The sequence below is a fragment of the Aythya fuligula genome, chromosome 10, assembly GCF_009819795.1.
Source record: "Aythya fuligula isolate bAytFul2 chromosome 10, bAytFul2.pri, whole genome shotgun sequence".
Classification (NCBI taxonomy): domain Eukaryota; kingdom Metazoa; phylum Chordata; class Aves; order Anseriformes; family Anatidae; genus Aythya; species Aythya fuligula.
In genome coordinates, this window is record NC_045568.1 from 6,763,356 (window position 1) to 6,777,803 (window position 14,448).

At 51.4% G+C, this 14,448-nt stretch overlaps 1 protein-coding gene across 2 annotated transcripts in view; it reads right to left on the reverse strand.

Moving 5' to 3' along the window:
- Nucleotides 1–645: 645 nt before the first annotated feature.
- Nucleotides 646–14,448, reverse strand: part of RAD54L2 (RAD54 like 2) — a 55,309-nt gene continuing 41,506 nt past the window's right edge. Inside the window, exons 8-23 of one of the 2 annotated variants that reach the window (XM_032194305.1) lie at nucleotides 14,246–14,379; nucleotides 13,362–13,558; nucleotides 12,302–12,644; nucleotides 11,255–11,432; nucleotides 10,377–10,628; nucleotides 9,755–9,873; nucleotides 9,339–9,454; nucleotides 8,213–8,312; nucleotides 7,671–7,876; nucleotides 6,678–6,853; nucleotides 5,721–5,917; nucleotides 5,410–5,606; nucleotides 4,834–4,923; nucleotides 4,160–4,252; nucleotides 3,522–3,986; nucleotides 646–1,066 (exon numbers count right to left, since the gene is read on the reverse strand). In XM_032194305.1, coding sequence (XP_032050196.1) covers nucleotides 999–1,066; nucleotides 3,522–3,986; nucleotides 4,160–4,252; nucleotides 4,834–4,923; nucleotides 5,410–5,606; nucleotides 5,721–5,917; nucleotides 6,678–6,853; nucleotides 7,671–7,876; nucleotides 8,213–8,312; nucleotides 9,339–9,454; nucleotides 9,755–9,873; nucleotides 10,377–10,628; nucleotides 11,255–11,432; nucleotides 12,302–12,644; nucleotides 13,362–13,558; nucleotides 14,246–14,379 — 2,931 coding nt within the window. In that variant the 3' untranslated portion in view covers nucleotides 646–998. Of the gene's footprint in view, nucleotides 1,067–2,844; nucleotides 3,987–4,159; nucleotides 4,253–4,833; nucleotides 4,924–5,409; nucleotides 5,607–5,720; nucleotides 5,918–6,677; nucleotides 6,854–7,670; nucleotides 7,877–8,212; nucleotides 8,313–9,338; nucleotides 9,455–9,754; nucleotides 9,874–10,376; nucleotides 10,629–11,254; nucleotides 11,433–12,301; nucleotides 12,645–13,361; nucleotides 13,559–14,245; nucleotides 14,380–14,448 lie in introns of those variants that run through there. The other variant, XM_032194304.1, reaches the window with a different exon arrangement.

Here is a 14,448-nt window from a genome sequence, read left to right on the forward strand (position 1 = left end):
TCCTCAGCACCACCCGCAGCCCTGCTGCGCGCCGGCAGCCGCTTCCAGCCGGTCATTTGGAGACAGAAATTCAGCAGCAAAAAGAAAAAAAAAAAAAGGAAGATCTAACCTGTGAGGGGAAAGCCCCCGTTCCAGGACAGGACCCTCTGCAGCAGAACCACACGTTAGGGATGGGAGAAGGGTGGGGAGGGGAGAGGAGACCCACAGGAGAGGAGATGTAAGGGCTCGGAAAGGTCCCCTGCCGCAGGAACGCCCTGGATGATCCCCACGGAGAGCGAGGAGCAGCCCCAGGGCCCCTCGCCCAGGGGTGGCAGCCACCTCCTGGCCAAGGCTCTGATGGGTGCAGGGGACTTGTCCCCCCTCTCCACAAGGGCGCCGTGGGCTGGCAGGGAGCAGGAGGGGGCACGGGGCCCTGCTGTGCTCGGCTGGGCAGCGGGGGCTCACGGCAGGCACTTGGCCAGCGGGGCACCCAGTGCTTGGCACAGGGAGGCCACCCGGTGGCACCCAGCCTGCTCCCTGCGGGCTACGGCCACCTCCAGCACCCACGGGTGTGCCAGGGACATCTCCATGGCTTGCTGCAGTGCAGGGCTGCAGAAAAGCCCCGCTGGGAGGCTTCCCCCAGAGGAACTCTGCTATACTGACCAGCGCCGCGGAGCTGGGCTGCAGCAGGGTGCCGGTGCCAGTCCGCTCCCACTCCGGCCTCCTCCGGGTCCTGCTCACAAGCCCGCAGGTCTCACCCCTGGCTACTCTGGCCAAGGAAAGCCCTCGCCTCTGCCCCCTTCCCCCAAATCCACCGGCAATCTGACAGCCTCACAGGGATGCAACGGACATCTGGGCGAACTCGTCATACAATCAGTGGCACAGGATTGCGCATGAGGGGGACACACAGAGCACAGGAGGGCATGACTCACAGATGCAGCACTGTCAAGTCTTTGGAGAAACTTGCATGAACACCATCAGTTAATTTGCTTTGTTACTTTTGTGGGGGGGTTTGATTTTTATTTCCATGGTGCATCCAAAGACAAGTTGTCCAGCAGTTTGCTCAGAACCCCTCGGTTTTCAACTCCTAGGATATGTTAAAGAAGAAAGCACTATTTTAATGTTTGTCTTTTTTTAAAAAAATAATTAAAATAATTTGCATAGCTAAACTGTTGATCTAAGGCTTCTATGAATGGTGTGGTTATGTTCGACAGACAATGTCCATTAAACAGAGAAAGACACTAGGAAAGCCCCGGAACGTTTTTTTATTGTCGTTGTGACACACGAGCACACACACAGCCCCTGGCTCTCTCTTTCTCTCTCAAGAGGGGAGGTCTCCAGCTCACCGTTGGTGAAGGATGACAGGACATCCTGCCCTTCCCTACCCGGTCCCAGCAGGTATCAGTGACTGCTGCTTTCACAGCAGGCCCTTAGAAGCTGCCCCTGCTCCAAGATCCCAGCCCTGCTCCGGGGCAGGCCCCCAAGGCGAGCACAGACCCGGCCTGGTGACAGCCAGATGGGGACAAAAAGGGTCCCGGACTGCAGGGCCCCATCCCGGGGCGTTCACCCCCCACACACACATCCAGCTGTGCTCACGGGACCTGCACGGAGCTGCCTCTCCTCCAGAGCCCTGGCACGGAGGGGAGCAGCCTGCGTGCTCGCTGTCAGTGCCAGGGCCAACCCTTCCTCACGCCCTCCTCCTCCTCACCAGGAACTAGCACAAGAAGCTCCCACACGTGCTCCTCCACCTGCCCTGACACAGCGAGGGGACTCTGTCCTCCCTCCTGCTGCTCCCCAGCAGCAGAGGGGAGCTCCTGGGGGTGCTACAGGGAGCTGCCGCGGCTGCTCCTGCCCCTGGGCTGTGCTCTGGGCAGCTGGCTGCTTCTCCCCACACAGACAGCCCGACGAGCAACCACTGCAGGACGGAGGCCAGCATTTTATTATTATTATTATTTTTTAATATGGAAATTAATTTAAAAATCGAAGGAAAGAGCCCCCCCCAACAATAAATATTATGCCTTGGCGTAATAAATTAAGGTAGAGGTTCTGTGCAGGGGGAAGTTGCTCCAATCAGGGTCACCAGCAAGGGGCACTGGGGCCAGAACCACGTCCCATCCCAACCTCCTCCGGTGCCTGGTGCTGTTCAGAAGCAGCAGCAAGCCCAGCGACCCCTGGATCCACTGGGCCACAGCGTGGCGGGGCCGTGGAGCTGGGGGAATCACCAGGATTCCCCTCCAGCAGCCACCACCAGGTCTGGCATGGCTCCGCTGCTGTGGGACTGACCTACCTTGGGTGGGACCCACAGGGGCCCGGGGAGCCCTCACTCAAGTTTCACGTGAATTTGATAGAGGTTGACAAATTGTTTGTGGGGTGATTTTTTTTTTCCTTTTTTTTTTTTTTTTTTTGTAAAAAACATCAATCCCTCCCCCTTCCCCCCCCCCCCCAACACACACAATGTAAAGTCCCCCCTCTCCCTCCCCAGTAAAAATGCTTCGTCCCCAACCTCTGCTGGAGTCACTGCCCCCGGCCCGCCCCTCCCCAAGTGAGAGAAGTTCACAGATAAGGCAGTTCGTGTGAGGAGGAGCTCAGCCCTGCCAGCGGTCAAGCCCGTGCCTCCAGGCCTGCGAAGGGCAGGGACTCGTGGCACCAAGCCTCCCCCTTTCAGACAAGACAGAACAGAGACAGACAGACAGACAGAGCGTGGGAGGGAGGCACTCCTATGGTCTGCGTTACTGCTTCCCTCCTCCCCTGGCTCTTGCTCCCCCCTGGCCCTCGCAGGTCCGCTCTACGCCCCCCACCCATCTCCCAGCTCCCAGTACAATTCAGATCCTTGACAGCTAAAAAAAAAAAAAAAAAAACAACAAAACAAAACGAAAAGAAAACAAACACCACGCCACACCCTTCGCATCCTTCTCCACCCACTGCTGTGGCCCAGAGGGGAAATCCTGACTCCCAAGAAGGTCCTGCAACTTTTTTTTGCCTCCTGGTGGAGCTGAGACCGAGCAGGAGCCAGGCCCATTATTTCCCTGTGATCTCTATAACATCGTCGTCTTTGTCCTCGTCATTAGAGCTGCATCCCACCTCTGGGACCTCCTGGGGTTCAAACTGAGGCACCTGGGACCGAAGGAGGCCCCCGGCCGGGTAGCCCGAGTGAGGGGACACGTAGCCAGGGTAGGCAGATGCCATGCTCCTGGGAAGGCTGCTAGGCAAGATGGGGGCTGGGAAAGGAGCAAACATCCTGGGCTCGGGCAGGAGTGACTGCGTGAAGGGAAGCGAGTAACTGGGCAGCACCCCCGTCAGAGAAGGGTTTAGCATGAACGAGGGGACGCTGGCGGTGACTGAGGTAGCAGCAGAAGAGCTGGCGGTGCCGGCTGTCAGCAGAGGGTCAGTAGTCACAGGGAACACCAGATGAGGGTCTGGGAGTAAATTGGGCAGCTGGTAGTAAGAGGACCCAGTGCCCATGTACAAGGAGTTTCCTGGCTGGGAGGCAAACGGATGGGTTAGGTTGTGGTTTAAAGAGACAGGAGGCATGGCGAACCCACCAGAGACAGGGTACCCGTGTTCATACGGCTGCACGGATGATGGCAACTGGCGCTTTTTCTGCTGCCTGAGGGCTTGCTCCTCCGGAGCCGACGGCGAGCTTGACTTGCGCTTGTTGCCCCGTAAGTCCAACACCGAGTGGGCATCCGCGTGCTGGCTGGTGGCCGGCAAGGCTGAAGACACGGAGGGAGCCATGCAGTGAATCCCAGCACGCTGCTCGGCTCCTCGAGCTGCTAGGCCAGGCGCGTTGTCCGTGCGGGCAGGGTGGCCTTGGGCAGCGTTGGTGCTGGGAGAGCTGTGCCGGGACTCGCGGGCTGCCGCGGCCTCTGCGTACTGCTGCAGCTCGCTGATGATCTCGGGGCTGTCGGGGGATATGGGCCGAGTGAGCTCCTCCGCGCTGGGGAGCTGCGGTGATGAGGCACTGTGACTGCCGTTGCTCGCGGACTCCAGCGACGAGCTCTGGGAGCCTGGAAACAAGGAGGTGGAGGAGGTGAAAGACAGCCTTGGAGGAAAAGCTGGGGGCTGAGAGGCAGTGATGGGGAGATTGTGGGTCAGGTCTGAACACAGGACCAATGGAAGGCAGCCAGGGAACAGCACATCCCAGACACTTGGTCAGGAGAGCACGTGAGCAAGCCCCTACCTGAGGCAGCTGTCCGACGATCTTCGTTGCCCTTTGGCTTCCCAGTGGTCCGGATAGCAAAAATCCGCCCGTCGCTGGTCCGGATGTACGTCCCTGGAACAGAGGCAGAACAACTTCATTCACGGTTTCTGGTCTCAGCTTAGGACCCCGGGTCGGTGAGCCAGCGAGGCTGCCTGGGCAAGAACAGGACAGCAGTGGTGCATAAGGCCAGGCCCACAGAACACGTAGGAAGATCACTGAGAGGCTTCTGCCCCCTTCCCCACTCCCCATTTCCTCCTTTTCAGCTTTCCTGGGTTGAAGCTCACCCACTCCCAACATGCTGCCAGTGGGGAATGTGGAGCTTCATGCTGGAGCTACACTTGTTGTGGGAACACTGGGAAATGTGTTTGGCTGCCCCAGAACATGCAATGGGTGTTGTGAGAACAAGAAGCCCAGTAACAAAGTCCAACGGCTCCTTTCAGAGGCAGAAGCAGCCACAGCTGCAATAGCCCTGAAGCATCAGCTACAGGAGCACACCACGAGCTGCAAGAGAGCCACTGTGGAGTCCAGATCTCTTCCTCCTCTTGTATTTTTTCCCTCTCGAGGGACTAACTGATGCTATTACGTCATTTTCTTTGTGAATTAGCATTGGCCAAGCCCCTATTCACGAACCTTACCAAGACAGAGGAACTTACCTTTCGTCCCTCGGATAATGTGGATGCTCTCACCAGCACTGATTCTTGCCTGTACATCAGTGGATGTGTTTGTACCCGGAATCACAATATCTGGCAGTGGGAGAAGAAATAGAACAGCGTCTGTGAAACCACATGCCATGGGAAATGTACCACCAAACCCCTCTGTTTGCAGTGCATTACTCTCCTCTCTGTGCTGTGCTAGAAGCAAGCCCCACGTTTAATTCTGAGTAGCACAGGAGGCAGCAGAAGCTCTGAGGAAGCAAAAGCCGTGCTGCTCTGGTACAGCATCTCCCTTGCACCAACACAAACAGCTGGTGACTCCTGTCTGGAAGCAGTACTGCTGGCCCTCTCACGGAGCTCACTCCCAACAACCCGCCAGGCACGTGTCCCTTAGACACCTGCAGACAAAGTCCTCGCCATACAGGGGAGCTGCTCAAAGGCAGAGCAGTGGTACCAGTTGCTCTGATGCCTGTCTGCCCACAGTCCTTGTGCGCATCAGCAACTCACCTTTCTCCTCAATTCAGTGTGGGCATCATAACCCCCTGCGAGCATCAGCAGTTCCCTTCAGCAACTCACCTGTGGTGGTGACAATCTTCTGCACCAGGACGCCAGCTCGCTGTAGATAGTTGATGGGGAAGTTGACAGCAGGGTTGGAACTGGAGGTTGATCCTGCACTGCCCATGGGGACGTGACGGGGCATCATAGGAATGGGGGTAGATTGAACTGGGCGGACGCTTGCCACTGGCTTGTCCTCACCCTTGAGGGCTGGTCGCCTAGTGAGAGAGGAGGGAGGGAAGTGCAGTGCTCCCACCAACAGGGGTGAGCGTCCTCAGCCCCATCATTTCACATCTACAGAGCAGGAAGAAGGGGAAGATGCAGGTACTCACCAGTTCCTCTGGCTAAAGGCAGGGATGCTCGTCAGACTCTGGTCACTGGCTGGGTAATACTGTGCGTAGGACGGCCGGGTGTAGGGGACGGATGCTCGCTTTTCCTCCTCGTAGCTTTTCTTGGCTGCTTTCTTCTCTGCCTTGGTCAGCTTGTGCTCCTTCCGGTCAATCAGCAGTGACTCATGCTGAAAAGGCTCCTGAAACCCACAGCACAGAGGTTTTGACACCAGCTCACCACAAGAGGGAACCAACACACCCCACAGCCACCCCGTCCCTGTGTCAGCACTGTTCCCACTCCAGAACTGGAGCGCTGAAGTGGGGATTTGGAGGCACAGCTGGTCACAGCACAGCCTATCTGGGGCCCTGCTGCAGAAGTGACCAAGGCACAGCTTGAGAAACGACGGAGAGTCAGCTAAGCCATCCTGTCTGCCACGTCTGGGCCATCGCTCACCACGTGCGTACGTAGCACAACCCTCAAGCTGAAGGCCAGGCTAGAAGCACTAAGCACAGAGCCTACTGCGATGTCCCACAGCCACCAGAGCCCCGTGGCACCAGGCCACAGGCCCACCCCGCAGCACCACCCTACCAGCAGGGTTCTCCTTAAGGGAGCCAAGTGCTGGCTTCTTCCAGCATTGTTTTAAAGCCACCCCAGGGAGAGAGCTGGCAGCAAGCCAGGATTTGCCACTGGCACCTTCCTGGTACAGCACCATGTTGAAAAAAGAGGTGCCCTACAACCTGCCCCCAAGCCCGTCCAGGGCAGAAGTGGCTCTAAATGCATAGAAGATACTGTAGGGAAGGGCAGGGCTCTTCAGTAAAAATTCCTCTAGAGAGGGCCCTATTCCCACCAGCATACTGATGTGTCCTTCTTGCCACCAAGTCCCCATCACACAGCCAGATTCCTGCAGTCCTCCTCCTGTCTACACAGTGCTGTACAGGAGGGAAGCAAGTTGTTCGTACCTTGGTGATGAGGTGAGGATACTTGAGACAGGCTAATTGTAGAACCGACTCCTTCATCTTGCTTGGATTGAGGGAGAGCTGAGCAGGGTCGGATTCTTCTTCCACAAAATGCAGCAGGTTCTCTACCTCCCGTCGGGTAAAGTTCAGCACTGGGTTCAGATCATCCACCACCCGATCTGGAAAAGGAAAGAACAGGTCGAACTGAGAAGAGAAGAGGTGGATACTGCTGCCACAGGGCACATGGACAAAACATCTATACCCAAGACTCTCCTGGGAGCCAGGCCAGCTGCCAGGAGACTCCACCTCAAGCGCAAGACGGCACACTGAGTCAGTCATGCTGGGCTGCTGCCCCTGGAGCTGGGTTTTGAGACAAAGCAGGACACAGGCAGCAGAACCCTGTTTGGGTCACTACAACCCTCAGCTGCATACACAACAAGAGCAGCTTGACAGCTGGCACAAGCCAGCACAAAAGGTACTTTTGGAACAAGGGCAGGTCAGAACTGTAGTGAATTAATTATTTCTGTCTCCTAAGTAAGTACAAAGATATCAATGTGTATTTTTATTTGGCTTTTTTTTTCCCCTCTGTTGATGCTGGAGAAATGGAGGTAAGGAGCTATTTCATAAGTAATGCCCAGTTTAAGACATGCTATGTCCAGACACGGGGGAAACAGGATGACCACAGCCCAAGTTCCCAGTCTCTTGTAACCAATAAAATAGCAAGGAAAGTAAATGGCAATGCAGAGCACAACTGTGCTACAAGATCCTGTCTCTATAACCCTTACTGCTCTACCCCGTGTTTCTTATGGGATCTTGTGTCACTGTTGACTCAAACATCAAATGCAGCCCTAGGATAACGAACCTCTGACAACTTCTTCAGCTGTTTGGTTTTCAACCTTCAAAAAAAAAAAGTTATGAAAACCACAGAAATGGGACTGGAAGCCAAAAGGAGGGAAAGGCAAGATCAGAGCGCCCACATGATGCCCACACACCTACCTGACATGCCCTGCTTGGAGATCTGACGGTCATAGATCTTCTTCTCAAGGGTATAATCAGACACCAGTCTGTAAATGTGGCATGGCTTCTTCTGCCCGTAGCGGTACACTCGGCACACAGCCTGGGCGTCGTGGCATGGGTTCCAAGAAGCATCAAACACCACCACTCTGTTTGCTCCAATGAGGTTGACACCCAAACACCCCGCACTGGAAATTAAAGGAAAATTTCAAATTGCTGCCTTGGCCAATATTCAAAGGTTCTAGGTAGGGACAGCCACCGCAGCCGTGCTGACAACACTGAGATTTCCCTCCAGTCATACAGGCAACTTCAGACCCACATCTGGTTTCCAAGACTGTTGTTAACAGTTTGCAAAGGACTAGGGCTAACATCTTACACCCCTAGGGAATTCAGGAGCAGATAGCACTATCGTGCCAGAGAGTCTTTAAAGCAAGGTACAGAGGAATCTAAGAACAGAAAACACATGCTCACACAGAGGAGCAGTGTGAGCTCTCCATTGCACCCTCCTCCTCCAGCCAACTTACCGCGTGGACAAAAGGAAGAGCCACACAGAAGTGTTACTGGGGTCATTGAACTGGTTAATCAGTCGCTCCCTTTCCGAGGCAGAGGTGCTGCCATCCAGTCCTGAGAAGGAAATTAAGGACACGTTTAAAAGCTCTGCCTGTCTGGGGGAATCCCATCAGAACAGACCCGCTTCCCAACCATTCAGCTTTGGCACTGTCTCCCAAACAATTCTGGGTCTTCCTCAAATCATGCACTCCAGGACCTCAGCTCAACCACTCTGTACCTCTTATTTGCCCAGTCTGGCGGGTGCAATGCAGCCAGACAGTTTGGGCTTTCAACTGAAAGAACAAGCAAAACATTACTTAAGCTTGGCAAACCCAAGCCTGGGAGTGCTACAGTGCACCTAGCCCATCAAGGCCCTGTATTAGGCAAGGCAGATGGTAGGCAAGAGCAGCAGGCACAACAGCCTCATGTATGTTGGAAGCTCAAGGAACCAAGAGAAAGGAGATTGTGAAAGACTTTGGCAAAACCCTGTCAACTGGATCAGAGCACAGAGAACAACAGTCTAAAGGTTTGCAGAGGGGAGTGTCAAGTCTCTGTTCCTGAGCAGCAGCTTGCTTCTGGCAGCCCCGCAAAAACCAGGAACACCACATCCACCATTCCTCTCAGTCCTGGTCTGTAAAGTAGCCAACACGAAGTAACAACCCCTGCCAGAAAAAGATTTAAAGCTGGGGAAGAGGGAAGGAGGAATTTACAGCCTCAAGGTAGTGAAACCATTCCACAGTAATTCTGGTTTCGGAAGCAAGATCTAGAAAACAGATGAACGGGAAGCACAAAAGTTTTAAAAACAGTTTTTACAGTTTTAAAAAGCACCAGTGTGTGAGTAGATGTTAAAGGTGTCTAACATCGTCTGAGTACGATGCCAAAAATGACTGAGAAATTATCAGCTGGTTGTAACTGAACTGACATCATCTTCCCGAGCAAATTCCCAAGAACAGTCTGAAAAAGACTTCATCAGAAGAATGCTTCAGACGAGCATTTACACACCCAGGACAACTACAGGATGATGGTGGGATGCTTTCAGATATGAGTCCATCACAGAAGATCAGTGTCACACCAAAAGAGAGGGGGATTGGCTGCACTCACTGTAATAGTTGATGTTTCGGACCCAGTTGTGAACTCCTCCATCTGAGCCTGGAGGACTTGGCATTGGTCTCTTCGCCAAAAACTCTTCGATGACAGATAAAGTGGACAAGCTCTGGCTGTAAAACCAAGGACTCTGTTCAGGAGAAAGGCCCCAGCAGCAAAAGTGGAATATCAGAACTCTTCCCCAACCACACTAGCACTGATGGAGCCAAACCCTGGCTGTTGAAGCACACCTCTTGCTAGTGAGCTTTATAGTGGCAGAAGCATAAAATATGTGAAGGAAAAAAAGGGCCTAATACAATAAAGGAGAAAAGGGGAACTGCTACACCATTCACCCTGTGTAAAAACCTGCTAGTACCAACAGGGATTCAACTACTTGAGCATTTAGTAGGATCAACCACTGGTACTTCGCTTACCTGAAGACCAAAATCTTGTCTCCAAGCTTCACACTTTCCTCAATGAGGTGGAACAGTAACACCATCTTGGGTGAGTTCTCCAAGACACCCGTCTGGTAATCACACAAGATGTCTTTGGCCTACCGAGAAACAGGAGACTATTACAGGTGGAGTTGCTCATTCCCTGTTTAGTTCAACAATCCTGTCTCAAGGTGAGAGAAATAAGTCATTGCAGAGAGGTTGTATTCATCCATCCAGTCAGGTTCAGGCGACAACATTATTTCCAACCACTTCCCATTCTAGAAGCTCCAAATGCCAAACTGCTTGAAGAATGGATGAGCAAGCATCCTCCTAACCTCTCATCGCTCTGCTCTATCTCCAGATCTCTCTATAAGAGTGTCACCTGCACTCCCATCACACGGGTGTCACAAAATCCCCACCCAGCTCCATGCAAACATGCTGACCGAGATGCTCTGTGGCAGAGAAACTGGATGAGAAATATCCAGCTTTCAAACAGAAGAGTCTTCTTTACTTTACTCCAGAAATCTGCCCTAACAAAAAGAGGTACAGTCTTTCGGAGTAATATCTAGCCTACGTGCACTGGAACTCGACAAACGAAGAGTTCTCCAGCAGTGGTACTCACCCACTCGTAAGTAACGACCTGATTTGCTCTCTCCTGAAAGGGGTTGAAGCCAACGCTCTGGAGGAACTTGCTGTTGGTAGCTTCTCCAACCGGTGATGCCAAAGCATTACTCTCTGTTTTGACTTTAATTCCCTGAGGCTGGCAGCGGGAATTAGTACTTGCTGTGCCAAGGTCATCCACATCCAAGTCCTGCTCATTTGCTAGATTCTCCTTTTGCAGAGCTTCATATAACACATCAGGATGGTTCCAGATCTGAAGAGGCAAGAAAAGGTAGTGCTTAGACCTGTGCTGGCCTGCCACCTGACAACGTTTGAGAACTGAAAGCTCCCACAGCAGTTCAGCTGGAAAAATTAATATTTGATCATCTCATCACCACCCCTGCGTGGAACTGTAAGGCATGATCAGACTGACTTTCTCTTCGTATTAAGGTAGTGAAGCATGATTCTGCCATGACACCAGGTATGGCCTCTGCCTTAACTAAGGCTCTCCTGACTTTAAAACCACCAAATTATTTCCCTAGAACAAAACAGAAGGCCACAGCGCACCCCTACACAGCACAAATGCAGAGGAAGCTGCTTGGTTCATGCTATACCAGAGAAATGGACACGGTACCTACCAGTCTAGTACTGCTTCAGCAGACAGCTGCAGATTTTTTTTGCACAAATTTGAACAAAATGTTTAACATCCCCACACCCCAGCTCTGTAAATGGAGAGAATTCTGTTGGAACACTGCAGGAAGCTCTGAGGAAAGAAGATGTATCTAGCCAGCCACACTTCTCTCCTGTTTTGACTCATATTCCTGCCTTTTCTTTTGACTCATACTCCTGTCTTTCCCTTACATAGAAGGATACTTCTTTGCAGCTCCTGCCAAAACCTACCTTACAACAGACACAGAAAGCTTTGAGAGGGTTCAGTCCCAGCCAGCCACTGTTGCCTGCATCGCGGAACCGGTTCATGAACTCCGTATAAAGGGCCCGCTGGATCTTTGACAGACGTACCAAAATGACATGTTCTTCCTTAGAGGGGAGCTGAACCTTCAGCACATTGTGACCTCGCCTGTGGAGGCGATAAAGAAAAATAAACAGAGGGAAGAGTTTCCCAATCTGATATCTCTGTGGCTGCCTGCAGGGTAAGATTTTGACTTCTTGCCCACCTGTCTGCAGGAAGAAAGAGCTCTAGTTGCATGCCTCTCTAACACATGACACTCATGAGATACTCTCCCTGCAGCCATATACCAACAGTAAACACAATTACAGAGATCTCAAATGTTACAATCTTCCAGCACAGGTCACAGTGTTAGGAGAATGATGAAAGTCTTGTTTTCCATGGCAGTTGAAAAACAGAAATAAGATCTAAGGTCTCTTTCTAACTCTGCCAATGACTAAGGCACTCCATCCAAATCACTGATCCAGCACCTCAGAACCCTTGACCAAGAAACAAAGCTGATTTGTCTCCAGGATGGCAAAAGCACTGTTACTTTTCATAACTGACAGTTCATGAAATACTTTCAGATCCTTGTATAAAGGATATCTAACAGTGCCCATCCGAATTAACTATTAAGACACTGAAATAAACCTGAGGCCATTCTAGTACAGTTAGAGGTGCTGTTCTCCATTACATGAGTGTTCAGCACTATAACTAACTAACTTTGCTTCTACCCCAAAGGCGAAACACAGCCACAAAGACCACTCTGCAGCCGACAAATTGAGAGAAACATGGAGCTGCTAACCTGAGAAGCTCTCTGCTTTTCCCTTTATGCTTAAGACCCTCCCACACAGACACCTAATGTAACTGTTTAAAACTCAAGCCCAAGAAAGCAGCACAATTAGCTGTACTGCATAAACTCAGCAAACAAGCAGGTTGATTTGGGGTGAAGGAGCTGTTTTTGCATGGACTAGGCTGCTAACAACTCCCTGTGGACTCACCGCTGCACAAAGCCCTCCAGCAGGCTATGCAGGACGTGGCTGCGATACCTCATGAGACGGACATCTTGAGGGGTGCTGTCAATACACTGCCCGTTCAGGATGGGGCGCTCAAACATGTTGCTGAATTCCTGCCTCGAGCCTAGAAAGTCAGGCCGGACAAAGTCTACCATGCACCAGTACTCGATGAGGTTGTTCTGGAGTGGGTAGCCAGTCAGCACCACCCGCCGGCGGGAGCGGATGTTCTTCAAGGCCTGCGAAGTGCTGGCATGGCAGTTCTTTATTCGGTGTCCCTCATCACATATCACGACGTCTGGGCCAGGGCGAGACAAAGCTTTCTCAATCCCTGAGGACAAGGAACATTAAAGCGTTAGTCTGAGGTGAACAGGAGAAAGTTCTGGCTTTACATAGTCACCAACTTCACAAAAGGAAAAGGAGGGGCAGTTCTCAAAGACGAAAAGCAGTATTCATGGGTGGCAGAGAGCAAGGCTGATTCAGGAAGCAATACCATCTCCTATTTAGCATGATGTGGTCTTGATCAGACACGACTGGCCCTTGATTTCTGCTCCATGGTCTACATTGCATCATGTTGTGTGTCTTGTGTCAGATCTGACTGGCAAACCTCACACAAACAAATCTCCAACTTCAAGATACTTGCACTCTTACTTGCAGCCACCGCAAAAATGAAAGACTCAACTAGAGCTCAACAACCTGTCTCCAAAGATGCAATTCTACCCAGCAAAGCTTGGTCACGTCAGCAATACTAAAAGTGAACAACCAATTCTTAGATTTGTTCTGATACTGAGGACCACAGCTTCTAGCCAAAAGTAGCTAAGACACCTGAAAGCATTTGTATTACAGGCAGGAAGCAGGTGAGCACAAATATATCTACTGCAGTAAGTGTAGCCACTGGAGTCAGGACGCAGAAACTATTGCCAGTGGCTAAGACTGACTATTATTCACTCTACTAGTTCCCAGAAACAAGCAGTAATAGGTTGTTTCCGTGTGCTGCCAGAGTTGGTAGCCTGCTAGACAACAGGAACTCCTCCCCCCAGCTCCCCACCTTTCAGAAGCTCTTGCTGCCGGTCTTCCTCATCCAAGTCAATAATGACAGGGCCAGTTTGCTTCTTTGTTTTCTTCTTCCTGCCAGTGGCAAAGGACTTCTTCAGTGAGAGGAGACGGTACATCTCATATCCCATCAGCAGCACACCACCCTCTATCACCCAGTCATTCACCACCTTTGCACGTGCAGCTGTTGTTCTGAAAAAAAAAAAAGAAAAAAGAAAAAAGAAATGAAATAAGCTGTAAGCTTTCTCTCCAGTTTCAGCTTGTACCACTGGACTGGAGCCTGCTGAAGAAAAGGTCATACACAGTTAAAGTACTTTCTAGCATGAAATCAGACAGAAGAATACAACGAAACTGTATTCTCAATTGTATGTCTCAAGGACAACACAGCTTACAGAGAGTCACAGTGCTGGGTAGAAGAATCCTTAAAGTGTATGAAAAAAAATCTCAGAGGAAAAAAAGAAAAACATTTAAAATACAAGAGATATACGGTATAAGGAGCACACGTGTCAGGAGACCCAGGATTATGATAGTGTTAGCAACGTACCACTAGAAAAACACAGCACTTCTGCTCATCTCTGCAGAAGTAGCTCTGTCTCTGGCAACTGGGTTTCTGATTTCAGCATATATGGAAGAATAGAAAGGTGAGTAAGCAGAGTGAGAAGAAAGTACAAGATATAAATGTTGCATGAAAGATACAGTAAGTCTTTTCCAGGTACCAAAATCCTCCCCTCTAAACAGCATACACAGATGGAGAATGGGAAGGATCTGGGAGTTGATGGCACAGAATTAGCCCAAACTTAGCAGTCTGCAGCAGCAATTCTGGTAACAGTTCCTCAAGATGCAACCTAAATGTTCAAAAGGGCTTTTACTGGCACCTACTTGTGTTCATCATTCAGGATGTGGACTTTGAAGGTGCGGGGCTGGACCTCTTTGGAGTTGTAATCAGCAGGAAGGTTTTCAGGTGCTGGGAGCCACATGTTGAATTCTGCTAGCCAGTTTTGGAGCGTGTTCACCTGAAAAAGTTAGCGACGGAAGGACTGAAAACCCAATTGAGTTGCTCAGGGTTTTAACAGCAGAAATAA